Source organism: Canis lupus, chromosome 6, assembly GCF_003254725.2.
Source record: "Canis lupus dingo isolate Sandy chromosome 6, ASM325472v2, whole genome shotgun sequence".
NCBI classification, from domain to species: Eukaryota; Metazoa; Chordata; class Mammalia; order Carnivora; family Canidae; genus Canis; species Canis lupus.
The window spans coordinates 1,112,772-1,127,311 of NC_064248.1; the positions used below are offsets into that span (position 1 = coordinate 1,112,772).

Genomic DNA, 14,540 nt, shown 5'->3' on the forward strand with positions numbered 1-14,540 from the left:
GTAAAGACATTTAAAAATATATTTTAAGTGTATTTCAAAAGGTCTCCCTTGCATATAATGAAAATTCAAAATATATAATAGGTTATACTGTGAAAATTGCCCTTTTTTTGTTCTTGTCTTCAGTCACTTAGGTTTTCAGAGATATTCTACATGTGTGTGAATAGATTTGTGTGTCTTTGTATATACACACACAAGTAGCAGGATGCTTTATGGTATTCTTCATCTTGCTTTTTTTTGCTCCTACTTTGTAGAGATCTTTTCATATCAGTGCATATAGATTTAGAACCAAATTTTAATCCACTAAATTGAATCATTGTTTGGAAAGCAGGGAAGAAATATGTTTAAAGGGTCTTTGTCTTTAAAGTAATTACTAATATGTGTATTTTCCATTAAAAAATTCTTCATTCTCTGTATATAGTAGGATTGTAATATAATTTTGCTCCAAAGTAATATGTTACTATTATTATTGCTGTGGTAAGAACACCTTACATGAGATCTGCTCTCTTAACAAAATTTTAAGTGTACAAATACGGTAGTGTTCATTATAATGTTGTCTAGCAGCTCTCTAGAACTTCTCTAGAACTTACATAACTGAAACTTTATATTTGTTAAATAGCAATTCCCCATTTCTCCCTCCTCTTGCGCCTGGCAACTTACCATTCTATTTTCTGTCTTTGTGTGTTTGACTGTTTTATAAACCCCATATAAGTGGTATCATGCAGTATTTATTCTTCTATGGCTAGCTTATTTCATTTTAGCATAATGTCCCTCAGGTTAATCTATATGGCAGTATTTCCTTTTTTTTTTTAATTTTTTATTTATTTATGATAGTCACACAGAGAGAGAGAGAGCGAGGCAGAGACACAGGCAGAGGGAGAAGCAGGCTCCATGCACCGGGAGCCCGACGTGGGATTCGATCCCGGGTCTCCAGGATCGCGCCCTGGGCCAAAGGCAGGTGCCAAACTGCTGCACCATCCAGGGATCCCTCCTTTTTTTAAGACTGAATAATATGCCATTTTATTTATATACTGCATTTTCCTTATTCACACACACAGCTTGGCTAATAATACCATAATAAACATAAGAGTGGATATACCTCTTTGAAATTCTGTTTTTAATTCTTTTGGAAAAATACACAGAAGTGGGATTGCTATAGCATATGGTATTCTCTTTTTAATTATTTTTTAAAAACTTCCAGACTGCTTTGCATAGTGGCTACACCATTTTGCATTTCTAATAGTACATAAGAGTTCTAATTTCTTCATATGCTTGCCAACATATTATTTTATTTTGTTAATTTTCTGATGATGGCCATAGGTATAAGGTAATATCTTAATGTGATTCTGCTTTGCATTTCCCTGATGATTAGTGAGGTTGAGCATCTTTTGATATACCTGTTGGTTATTTGTATGTCTTCTTTGGAGAAATGTCCTTTGCCCATTTTAAAATTGAGTTATTATTATTATTATTATTATTATTATTTGCTATTGAGTTAATGAGGTTCTATATGTATTTTAGATTTTAACCTCTTATCTGACATATAGTTTGTAAATATTTTTGCTCATTTCATAGATTACCTTTTTACTTTGTTGTTTTTTTATTTTTTAATCTTTTGATCTGGAATGCTTTATAGTTTGTTCTAAGGCAAATGAACTTAAACTATCCCTCTAAATTTTTTGATGTATTCTTTTTGTTCTGGTAGAAGATAAGTAGCAAATAAACAAATTTCAAGAGCAAAATCTTAAAGAAATGGTGATTGGGTAGTGTAGTGTGTGGCAATATTATCAATCAAATACAATTGAGATTGGTAGAAGTTCTATCTAAAGTTATGTGTCTACGATCAAAAAAGGAGAGAGGGAATAAACAGTATTAACTAATGAAAGGATATAATAATTATAGATGCCTCCAAGATGTAATCTCTTAATTAATTTGTTAATGAAGATTTGTTAATTAATGAATATTTGAAAAGTTGGAAAACTCAAAATCCTTGTAAATTTATTTATTTAAAAAATATATGGAGTTTATTCAGATTTCACGTTTTAAATGCACTCATTTGTGTGGCGGCTGTATGTGTGTAGTTCTGTCTGCACTTTTTATCATTTGTTTAGAATTGCAGATCTATCACCACACCTTTTCCATCACCGACAGGTTCCTTCTTGTTAGCACTTGATAGCCACACCTACTCCTTTGCCCTCCCTGTTCCTAATCCCTGGAAATCACTAGCTTATTCCCAATTTCTAAATTCCTTGCAAATTTAGATTTTTTTTTCCTTTTTAAAAATATTTTATTTATTCATGAAAGAGAGAAAGGCAGAGACATAGGCAGAGGGAGAAGCAGGCTCCCTGTGGGGAACCCCATGCGGGACTCCATCCCAGAACCCCAGGATCATGACCTGAGCCATAGGCAGACGCTCAACCACTGAGCCACCCAGGTGCCCCTAAATTTAGATTTTCAAAAATAATTCAAGAAGAATGTCATTGTGAGTAGTTCTGTAATCACTATAGTAATGGAATCGGTAGTTACAAACCAGTGTTAGAAACTAGGGATGCCTGGGTGGCTCAGTGCTTAAGCATCTGCCTTTTGGCTCAGGGCGTGACCCTGGAGTCCCACATCGGGCTCCCTGCTGGGAGCCTGCTTCTCCTTCTGCCTGTGTCTCTGCCTCTCTCTGTGTGTCTCTCATGAATAAATAAATAAGACCTTAAAAAAAAAAAAAAAAAGAAAGAAAGAAAGAAAGAAAGAAAGCAGACCTAGATGGTTTTATAAGTAAGTTCTAGCAAGCATTCAAGGAAGAGGAATTCTCCAGAAAGCAAAGAACAAGGGAATACTTGTAAACTAATTTTAAGAAACTAGTGTAACCTTGATATCAACCCCAGAGAAGTACAGCATGAAAAACAAATTGTAGTGCACTTTTGCTCAGTAGCATGGGTGTCTCTCAGTAGCATGGTTGTAAAATCCTAAACAATACATTAAAATACAGAGTCTAGGGGTGCCTAAATGGCTCAGTCAGGTAAGCGTCTGACTCTTGATTTGGCTCAGGGTGGTGAGATTGAGCCCTGGGTGGGACTCTATGCTGAGGTGGAGCCTGCTTAAAATTCTGCCTCTCCTTCTCCCTCTGCCACACTACCTACTACCCTCTTCCGCCCCCATCCTGTGTGTGTGTGTGTGTGTATGTGTTTTTAAGATTTATTTATTTATTGGGGGTGGGGTGGGAGGAGCATAGGGAGAGAATCCCCAAGTAGAGCACAGAGCCTGACATAGGACTTAATCTCACAATGCGGAGTCATGACCTGAGCCAAAAGCAAGAGTAGGACACTTAACTGACAGAACCACTCAGGCATCCCATTTTTTTGTAGGGGGTCTTGTGTGTTAACCTGATACTATCTTTTAGCTTATGTGTTTAAGCCATTTATATTGAAAGCCACTTATATTAGTATGGTTTGATTAAAATCTACATCTTGCTGTTTTCTCTGTGTTTTTATTTTTCTGCTTGCTCTCATGTTAATTATTTTATTTTATTTTTTTTTAATTTTTATTTATTTATGATAGTCACACACAGAGAGAGAGAGGCAGAGACACAGGCAGAGGGAGAAGCAGGCTCCATGCACCAGGAGCCCGACATGGGACTCGATCCCGGGTCTCCAGGATCGCGCCCTGGGCCAAAGGCAGGCGCCAAACCGCTGTGCCACCCAGGGATCCCTGTTAATTATTTTAAATGATTTTATTTTATGCTCGGTCTCAGCTTATTCTTTACATATCTTTAAAATATTTTAGAGATTCTCCTAGGGTTTATAGTATACATCTTTCTTTCTTTCTTTTTTTTTTTTTTACAGTATACATCTTTCAACCAGAATCTACCTTCAAATAACACATCACTTCATGTGTAATAATATATGTATTTTATGACAGTATATATCTTATTCTCTTTTACCATTTTTGGGTATTGTTGGCATAAGTTTTACATAAGTTGGAAACACACAGTACATCATTAAGCTTTTTCACTTATGCTGTCAGTTATTTTTAAAGAAATTAAAGGTAAAAGCAAGTATTATTACCCCATTATCCCCCTTTCCAGTGCTCATTATTTCTTTGTATAGATTCAGGTTTCTGTCTATATTTCTTTAGAATGAGCAATTCCCTTTAACGTATCTTGTAAGTTTGCTGAGAAGGAAATCTCAGATTTTGTCTGCAAAAGCCTTTATTTTCCATTTCTGACAGATATTTACACTGGGTATAGAATTTTTGTCAATGAGTTTTGTTTTAAGCATACTTCTCAGGTGTGATTATAGTTTCAGCTGGCTTGTTTTCTAATGAGTTGTCAGATGTAATTTTTAATCTTTGTTCTCATGTAATGTGTCTTTTTTTTTCTCTAACTTAAAAGATTTTCTCATTTTCTTTAGTTTTCATCATTTGGATAAGATATATATTTTTTTTCATAATTTTTTTTTTTTAATTTAATTCATGAGAGACACATAGAAGCAGAGACATAGGCAGAGGGGCCTGCGGGGAGCCTGATGCAGGACCTGATCCCAGCATCCCGGGATCGTGATCTGAACCAAAGGCAGATGCTCAACCACTGAGCCGCCCAGGTGCCCCCCTAAATGACCTTATTTTTTTTTTATATATATATTAACACATTTTTTTTTTCTATGATAGTCACACACAGAGAGAGAGAGGCAGAGACATAGGCAGAGGGAGAAGCAGGCTCCATGCACTGGGAGCCCGACGTGGGATTCGATCCCGGGCCTCCAGGATCGCGCCCTGGGCCAAAGGCAGGCGCTAAACCACTGCGCCACCCGGGGTTCCCTGGATAAGATATTTTTAGGTTGTTTTTCATTTTTAAAATGTCCTGGTGGTTCTGTTAGCTTCTTGGATCTGTGGTGGTTTTTCATTACCTGTGAAAAATTGTTAGCTATCATTTTTCTACTATTTCATCTGCTTTGTTATCTCTGCTTTCTTTCTGAGATTCCAAGTATGTGTATTTTGGGCCTATTCCTGTTGTCCTACAGCTCGTGGATGCTGTGTCCTTTTTTTTCACTTAAAAAATAAAACTCTTTGTTTTAGTTGGCTTTTTTGCATTGATCTCCAAGTTTTTTTACTCTCTCCTCAGCTGTTACTAGTTACTGTTGAACCTGTCAAAAGCCGGTTTTTTCATATTTAGCATTTCTCTTTGATTGTATATTATAATTTCTGTCTCTGCTGAGTTTACCCATCTGATCTTGCATATTACCCACCTTTTCTGTTGGGGCTTTTAACATATTAATCACTGTTTTTAGGGACACCTTAGGGGATGCCTCAGTCAGTTAAGCCTCTTCCTTCAGCTCAGGTCATGATCCTGGGGTCCTGAAATGGAGCCAGACGTTGGGCTCCCTGTTCAGTGGGGAGTCTGCTTCTCTCTCTCTCAAACAAATAAAATAAAATCTTTTAAAGATATCACTGTTTTTAAAATTCACTGTCAAATACTTTCAACACTTGTGTCAAAAGAGTTTGGTTCAGGTGATTGCTTTGTCTTTTGGAAATTTTTTTTGTTTTTTGTTTTGGTTTTTATATCCCTCATTTTTTTTGTTGTTTAAAGTCAGACTTATTTTTTTGTGTGTGTGTTTGGAAATCAGAACACCTTTCTGCTTGGCCTTTCTTTTTGGAGTTCAGGTTAATCGAGTTAGGAGTTGTGCTTGAGTTGAGATTTGTTGTTTCTTTTTTTTTTTAAATTTTTATTTTTTTATGATAGTCACACAGAGAGAGAGGCAGAGACACAGGCAGAGGGAGAAGCAGGCTCCATGCACCGGGAGCCCGACGTGGGATTCGATCCCGGGTCTCCAGGATTGCGCCCTGGGCCAAAGGCAGGCGCTAAACCTCTGTGCCACCCAGGGATCCCAGATTTGTTGTTTCTTTACTTGCCTTTAGTGTACACTGACTTAAAATTCCATGAGAGGATACCTTAAGTGTAGCGCTGGGGCTGGTTTGACAAGGGTTATTTTCTCAATGCCTTATCCTTCCTAGGCTTTAGATATTCCTACTGTGCTGCCTCTCAGGGAGGGTCATTTACTGTGATTTTGCAATCCTTCCAGAAATATTCTATTAGTCATTAATGGTTGCTTGTTAGCCTAGTAGTGGGTGACTGGAAGAAAGAGTTGCATATTTCCATTGTTCTAATTAAACCCCAAGCTTAGCCAAGCACTTCTCCATATAACCTTCTCTGCTAGATATCATGAGTTAAACTGGAAAATACTACTATAAGTAAGCTCTTAGGGAAACCAACCCTGATTTTATGACTTTATGGTTTTACTACTATGATTTTATAATCTTACTACTACTGCATAGTAGTTAACTAGCTGAGAGATGTTACTACAGAGAGTCTAGAATTTTTACCTCTTGTTCTCAGACACCACACCAATCCGGTGGGCACCGAATGGCGGTGGAAGATGGACCAGCCTGAAATGATCTTAAAGGAAGCCATTGAAAACCATCAGAACATGATTAAGCAGTTTAAAGGTATTTATCTACCCTCTAAAAAGGAATGCTAATTAGCATGAATTAAATTGGCAGAAGAATTGCCCCTTTGACAGGATTTTGTCCCTACTGGCAAATTTTCGTATAGGGAAGTGAAAACTTTGTAGAAATATTGTATACATTTTGGTCTTTTTAGTTTTTATTGACAACTTTTGTATTCCACATGATGGAAGAACTAAATAAACTTAATTCACACCAAGCAGGTCTTTGGTTCTCAATAGACACTGGCTGGGTGTCCTATGAATATAATTGGGTTCTAACACTATCTGGAGGTAGTGCCAGACCCCACAGGTCCTGTAAGACTGCCCCACATCAGACCCCAGTTTCAAGTCTAGGCTGTTACCTGTGCTTCTGACTGACTGGTTATAAATTGGAGGTTCTCACTACCTCCTGTTCAGATTTGAGTAATTTATTAGGGTGGCTCACAGAACTCAGGGAAACATCTGTTTACATTTACCAGTTTACTATAAAGGGTATTACAGAGGATTCAGTGGATGGCCAGGTGAAGAGGTAACTTAGAGCAAAGTCTGCAAGCACAGGAGCTTCTGTCCCAGTGGCCCTGGAGTGCATCACCCTCCTGGCACATGGAGGGACTCACCAGCCTAGAAGCTCATCAACTCTTGTTCAAGAAAGAGTTTTTATAAAGCCTAATATGTACTCCCTCCTTCCTCTCCCAGGAGGTCCATGGGTGTGGTTGAAAAATTCCAACCCTTTAATCACTTGGTTTCTCTGGTGACCAGCCCCATCCTGAGGCTGCTTAGGGCCCTTAATCACCTCATTAGCTCAGGTGTGTTCAACACGGGTTCCTTATGAATGACCAAAGACACGGCTTTCACTCCGGAGATCCCAAGGGTTTTAGGAGCTTTGTGCCAGGAACGAGGGCCAAAGATGAAATATATTGCTTATTATACTTCAGTCTTTCTTATTGCTTTTCTTATTTCTTATGAGAAATCGAGAAAAGTAATGCAAGTAATGATTAATCAGTAGTAATTTATTAAGGATAATCAGTCAATAATTACACCTTTATTTTATTCTTTATAATTTTCTAAGGACGTGGACCTGCTGTGCCTATTCATGTGTATCTGTGTATGTGCTAACTTATTTTTGTATATCTGCAAAGATGCTAATATTTAAATTTGTAGATTTGTATCTTCTAGTCTCAAGCACTTTTTTTTTTTGACAAATTACTTTCTCTCGTGTGGATAAAGCAGTGTCTCTTATCAGTGTTTGGAAAATTCAATGAAACTGGTAAAGAACTAAGTTTCAAGATCTGGTATCTGACTAGCAACACTCATTATTGATTTAGTTAATATTGATTATTGATCTTCAAACAAATCATATGCCTTCTTAAAAAATTTCAAAGCAGAGTCTTGTTTTCTCTTGGATAACGTATTGGTCAGAGTTCTCCAGAGAAACAGTCAACAGGATGGTGTGTTTAAGAAATTGAGAGAGAGCTATTGATTTGGGGAGCCAGCTCACGTGATTGTAATCAGTATAGGCATCTCAAATGGCTTGTTTTCAGGTTCCCATGGGGTAAGAGAGAGAAGAGTTTTAAAAAATATCTGTTGTGTTGTTGTAGGGGGAAGCTAGATAAAGGATTGCAGAGAGAAAGAACAGCACATTTGTGGACAAGTGAATCCTGAGTAAGGGCTAAAATGCCTGGGGAGGGGGGAATGACACCCCCCCTCCCATTCAGCAAGGACTGTCTACTTCATTCTTCAAAAAGCTTTCTTTCCTAGGGGGATCCCTGGGTGGCTTAGTGGTTTGGCGCCTGCCTTTGGCCCAGGGCACGATCCTGGAGTCCTAGGATCGAGTCCCACGTCCGGCTCCCTGCACGGAGCCTGCCTCTCTGCCTCTCTCCCTCTCTCCCTCTCTCTCTCTCTCTGTCTTTCATAATAATAAATAAATAAATAAATAAATACATACATACATACATACTTAAAAAAAAGCTTTCCTAGCATAATAAATAAATAAATCTTAAAAAAAAAGCTTTCCTAGCCTATTGATTTTGACCTAGTAATTCCCCAAAGCGTTCTTTTTTCACATCTTCGTTACTTGACAGTGTTACCATGTCAGTAAAACATTGTTTACTCTTTATTGTTGATTCATTTAATCAACAATAAATTTTCTATAAAGGTTTTCAAGTCGGAACTGGTTTTTAGTTGGAACATTTGTACACTGACACTCTTCAAGGTGCCAGAGCAATTTTTCTTTAAAGTAGTAGTAGAAAATGGGCTTATGAAGAGCCAGTGGGGCAAAGCTACCGTCTGTGGGATTATGACTGAAGGCCTCTAAGTTAGAATCCCACCCAGGCCGAATGATAGGGCAGCGCTGCGGTGCCTCGGTTGGCTTCGGATAGCCGGTCCCCCGCCGTCCCGGCTGGCGGGCCGCTGCGCGCGTCCTGCGTGCCCCGCGTGGGGACCGGGGTCTGGTGCAGAGAGCCCGTCGTCCTGGGAACCCGGGTGCGGCTGGAAAGGGGGCTGCCCCCTCGCCCGTCACGCAACGCACGTTCGTGGGGAACCTGGTGTTAAACCATTACTAGACGACCTGCTTCTGGGTCGGGGTTTCTATGTAGCAGAGCAGCTCCCTCGCTGCGATCTATTGAAAGCCCTGGACGCAAGGGTTTGTTTAAAAAAAAAAAAAAATTAAAGAAAATGGGCTTATATTTGAAGGAGTGGTGGGTTGACAGGCTGGCATATGGGCATAAAGGAGCTCTCATATTTTATGTTTTCACGAAGAGTGAGCACTCTTTATTTTCAGGTTTTGGATCATGGTAACTATTTGTTAATGTTTTTTTTTTTTTTTAATTTCATTCCAAGCTTAAATAAGGCATTACTTTTTTGAAAAATCTGTCTTACTGCTGTAATAATTATAGTAAACCTAGCTATGATACTGTAGTATTAAAAGAGAAAAAAACCCTAATTATTAAAGGATGAAATACATAATTTGGAAGAATACAGAGCTCTTCTAGAAAACTGGTGGTAGCCTGCAGCCCTCAATAAACATATTGTTTTCTTTTTAAAAATATCATAACAGGCAAAATTATGGAATTTTAGTATTTCACAATATTGGTTATGTTTTCTGTCTTCTCGACTCAGCAGAAAGTAAACCATTCAAATGTATGACTGTTTATTTTATTGTAGACATTCGTCAGGCAGTGAGATTTTGTAACTTCACTTAGGCTTTATCAATGGTTATAGCCTAAAGTTTTCTTTCTTTCTTTTTTTTTTTTTTTTAAGATTTTATTCATTTATTCATGACAGAGAGGGAGAGAAAGAGAGAGAGAGGCAGAGACACAGGCAGAGGGAGAAGCAGGCTCCATGCAGGGAGCCCGACGTGGGACTCGATCCCAGGACTCCAGGATCGCGCCCTGGGCCAAAGGCAGGCGCCAAACCGGGTCTCCAGGATCCGGGTCTCCAGGATCATACCCCAGACTGAAGGCGATACTAAACCGCTGGGCCACCGGGGCTGCCCAGCCTAAAGTTTTCTTTTTTTATAAACCAATTCCTCCTGCAGTCAGTGAAATCTCTATGTTCTATCTTTTGTTCATTCCTAGAGGATAGAGTTTAAATAAAACAAGTCCTTTTCCTTTCTGAATGGTGAGCCTCAAGAGTGAAGATGGTGAGGCTAACTCCTGCTTCCTCTTCTGAACTGCATATCCTTACCTGGCTGCAGTCCTAAAACGGATCCTACATGTGGACTCTATAAAGATGCAGATACATAACTCTAGATTTTATTTCAGCCACTGGTGGAGTCTCTCTTCTCTCTCTTCTCCAGATCTGAACTCCTCTGTAGAGACTGGTCTGGAGAGGTGGTTTATATCATGGGATGTAGTTATTCACTCACGGAGACCCTGCTGGAAATTCCCCCTTTCTCCCACAGCCGTAGTAGAGTTTCCCTATTACCCTGTGCCCCCAGCGGCTTGAGAAAAGCAAAACAAAATTAAAAACCAAAGGAATGGGGTATTACCATTTTTCTTAGTTAGAATTTGGGTTACATTTTCCTTAGGAAAAAAAAATGAATTTGATTAGTGATATTGAAATAGATATATTAGTACTGTAGTTTAAGTATATTGCAGATTAATTTGGTCTTGAGGGGTTTGAATGGTAACTTAATCTTCATTTTAACAGCATTATATCTTAGGAAATACAAATTTCAGGTTTAAACAGAAATGCTTTCGGAACATTACAGGCGGTTTTCAAAGAATCTAAGCTATTTCCTTCTTAGTTGGTTATATTCTGGATATCCTGACTTCATCCCGTCTTTAGAGGTTCAATCTTAACTTATTAATAATTTCCCTTATTATGGTTTGGAGTATTTTGTTTTTTAGTGTGCTTTTCTACACCATGATGAATACCTGCTCTCTTTCATGGGTCTGGTTTAGTCATTTTATGATTTTATTTTTGTGGAGGAGGAGACTTGCTGTGGGGCTTTTTGCTTCTTCCCTCTAAACTTCAAGGTTTAGCTAAATGGCCAGCCTTGAACAGATTTTGAAGATATTCTGATTGTTTTTTTTAATGCTTCCCTTTTGTGCTTCTGTTCTCAATTCTGAGGGCAATTATTGTTCTTCAGTTACTTAATTGAATCATTAAAATATCTTTCTCCTCATGACCTTTATTGGCTTTCCCTTTATACACATGCAGAATTAACTTTCTGTTGATTACAAGTGGGTCAGAATTTCAGTGCAGCTCAGCATCTGTTCAAAATGCTGCCTGTCCCCTTCTAGATAACTACACCAGGGAGAAATAGTTCCAGAGATTGGGGTGGAGGCTTCCTTAGGTCAATTCCTATCAGTTCAGCAATCAAGTGAGTGAACTCTGTTTGTCAGGAACATCTTCATTGCTGAAGTTGCAAAGATGAAAAGACATTATTTGTGCTAGATTTTTTTTTAATCTATAGTTTAAGTTAGACGTGAAGTAATGCAAAAAAATAAGTTTCCTACGGATGGTTTTCACAAACAAGGCATGCTAAAGTACATGTCCAAAAGAAACATGGGGGTGGTGAGGAAGAAAGCCCCACCTGCTAATTGTTTTCTGAAGGTTATTTATGAGAAACTTCCCAGTGGAAGTGACCATGTCAAAGATCTATTTGACGTTCAACCAGGAGGGTTCTTAGCAAGATCTTTAGCGAGGGATTATATTGTTATGAAAAGAAGGAAGAGAATATTTTATGTCTCATTTTATGTCTGACTGACCCACACTTCAGAAATAGGCAAGAATGCCCTTATGCTGGGCAATATATCAAGTTTATTTTTGTGGTACTTGGATTTATTGCTATAACAGAGGATGACACTTCTGGCGTGTCAAGTTTCTGCTTTGGCATCTTTGAATGAGATAAAGTATGCTTCGTAGTAATCTGATGACTGTAGTGATTGTCCAGGATCAGGAAGCTATTCAGGATAAGGGAAATGTCAGGAATTTACTTAAGGGGAAAAAAAATCAGAATAACAAAGCAGAAGTGAAGAGGGTAAGGTTTGGGGAAATATGGGAATAAAGAGAGAGCCTCTGTCTGTGTGAGAGAGAGACAGACACTCCCCATGTGGAAAATATCTCTGTAGATTTGTTACTGAAATGTAGTGTTTGCTGTTCTCTGGACTATCTTCCTGCTCCAGAGCTGCTATTAGAAATTTAGAGGATGTCTTATTTCCTGAACTATTTCCTTGAGGACAGTGAAGGAAGGCCTTGTTTTAGGAAAGATCACTATTAGCCTCTGGCAGTGAGCATGAAATAGAAATGTGTTATGAAGGACAGAACCATGATTTTACATATTCCCGTCAACACCTTACTTTTGAGAAAATTAGGACAATTTTTAAATCCTAGAATTATGACTCTTTAAGGAGTTTTACCATGGGACTTTTTTTGTCTGGGTTTTTGTTTTTGTCATTGTCTAAATAGATAGGTTGAGATTTTTAGTTCAGGGTCTCAGAGAGAATGACAGCTGATCCTTTGCTTTTACATCTTCCTCCTTCCCTGGCTGCTTCTTGGGTGTCCTCCCATGACCTCTCTTTCTTTCCCTAGACTTGAGTCCCCTAGCTCCCAGTTCACTCCGTGAGTGCCCTAGCTCCCAGTTCACTTCTCCATCTACACTCACTGCCCTGGCAGTCCAACTCAGGCCCAGAATGGAAGTACTATCCATTTGCCAAAATGTTTATTTCCTCCCGGTCTATTCTTGCAGAATCCAAACTTGAACATTGGACACTCATTCACACATACATAAGAGATATCAAACTTTACCATTCTAAAATTGAGCACAGGCTATTCCTTCCCTGTAAGACCTGTTACCCTCAAAAGTTTTGTTTGTCTAAGTTGGTGGCAGCTCTGTTGCTCTGGCCAAAAGCTTTGTAGAAATCATTAATTACCGGGACGCCTGGGTGGCTTAGTGGTTGAGCGTTGGCCTTTGGTTCAGGGCATGATCCCAGTCCCAGGATCTAGTCCCACATCGGACTCCCTCATCATGGAGCCTGCTTCTGCCTCTGCCTGTGTCTCTGCCTCTCTGTCTCTTCTGAATAAATAAATTTAAATAAATCTTTAAAGAAATAATTAATTACCTTTCTCTCTCTTATCTTACATCCAATCCATTAGAAAATCCTATTGATTTAAAAAAAAAATCCTATTGATTTTATCTTCAAGATAGATCTCTTCCTGCAACCTCCACTGTCACCACTGCAGTGGAAGCCACCATCATTTCTTGCTTGGATTATACAATAGCCTCTTGCCAGTGTAACCTCTTTGCCCCTATAGTCTCAGTTTAGCATCCAATCTGATCCAAACATTTAGAACGAAATTTAGATTATGCCACCTTTTTCCAGTGGAAGTGGAAAACCTTGCCGTGGCTACCCATGTTTCTCAGATTCCTTGGACATGTCAGTGTGCTCCTGCCTTAGGGCCTTTGCTCTGCCATCTGCTGCCTAGATTCCTTGGGCCACCACCCGCATCTTCTTCAAGTCAGATCACAGCTTTGTAGCGAGCTTCTCCTGACTGCCCTTTTTTCTAGGCAGCCTGCCTCCTCCTCTTCTTTGGATCCCTAATCTGTACCCTACTCTACATTTTCTGTTCCATATGCTTATCACCTTCTAAGATACTAAAGATATGCATATCCTGTGTGGTAGCCAGTAGCCTCGTGCGGGCCTTTATATTTTGAATAATGAAAATTAAAAAAAAAATTGGTTTGTCATCAAAGTAACCACACTTTTAAGTGTTCAAGAGTCCCACATGGCTGGTGGCTACTGTATTAGATTGCACAGAGAACATTTGCATCATCTCAGAACATTTTACTGTATAGAATTTACAGATTTATTATGTTTGATGTTCTCTGTTTCATAAGAATATAAACTTCACAAAGGCAGAGGTTTTTCTCTAAATAGATAAATTATTTGTAAAGTTATTCACTGTAGAAAAGTTGTCTAGAGGATGCCTGAGTGGCTTAGTTGGCTAAGCATCTGCCTTTGGCTCAGGTCATGATCCCAGGGTCCTGGGATCGAGTTCCCCGTTGGGTTCCCTGCTCAGTGGGGAGCCTGCTTCTTCCTTTCCCTCTGCCATTCCCCCCACTTCTGCTCTCTGGCTCTCTCTCTCTGTCAAATAAATAAAATCTTAAAAAAAAGCTGCCTAGAGCACTATTTGGCACATAGTAAGTGATCTATAAATATATGCTGAATTGAGTGGAATTATTTTATTTTTGAAATAATTAAAAGATTGAATTTTTGTTTCAATTCACAAAATAAATATTATTCAAATAAAAATATTTGCAGCTAATATTTTTGGAATGCTTTTGTGCTAGGCCTGGCACTGCCCTAGGTATTTATTTCATTGAATTTTTATAAAAGCTGTGTATGGGGGCACCTGCGTGGCTCAGTCAGTTGAGCATGTTCTTGATTTCAGCTCAGGTCATGATCTCAGCCTCATGAGATTGAGCTCTATGTTGGGCTCTCTGCTTAGCATGGAATCTGCTTAAGATTTTCTCTCTCCCCTCCCCTTTCCCTTCCCCTGCTTGCACTCTCTTCCCTCAATAAATACAATCTTAAAAAAAAAAAAAAA

The 14,540-nt window shown here is 38.8% G+C and overlaps 1 protein-coding gene across 4 annotated transcripts in view; it reads left to right on the top strand.

The window, feature by feature from the left end:
* Positions 1 to 14,540, top strand: part of LOC112643346 (S-adenosyl-L-methionine-dependent tRNA 4-demethylwyosine synthase TYW1) — a 246,258-nt gene that overhangs the window by 90,958 nt on the left and 140,760 nt on the right. For all 4 annotated transcript variants that reach the window (XM_035718170.2, XM_035718172.2, XM_035718168.2 and 1 more), the window contains exon 11: positions 6,380 to 6,489. In XM_035718170.2, the coding sequence (XP_035574063.1) occupies positions 6,380 to 6,489 (110 nt within the window). The remainder of the gene's footprint in view (positions 1 to 6,379; positions 6,490 to 14,540) is intronic.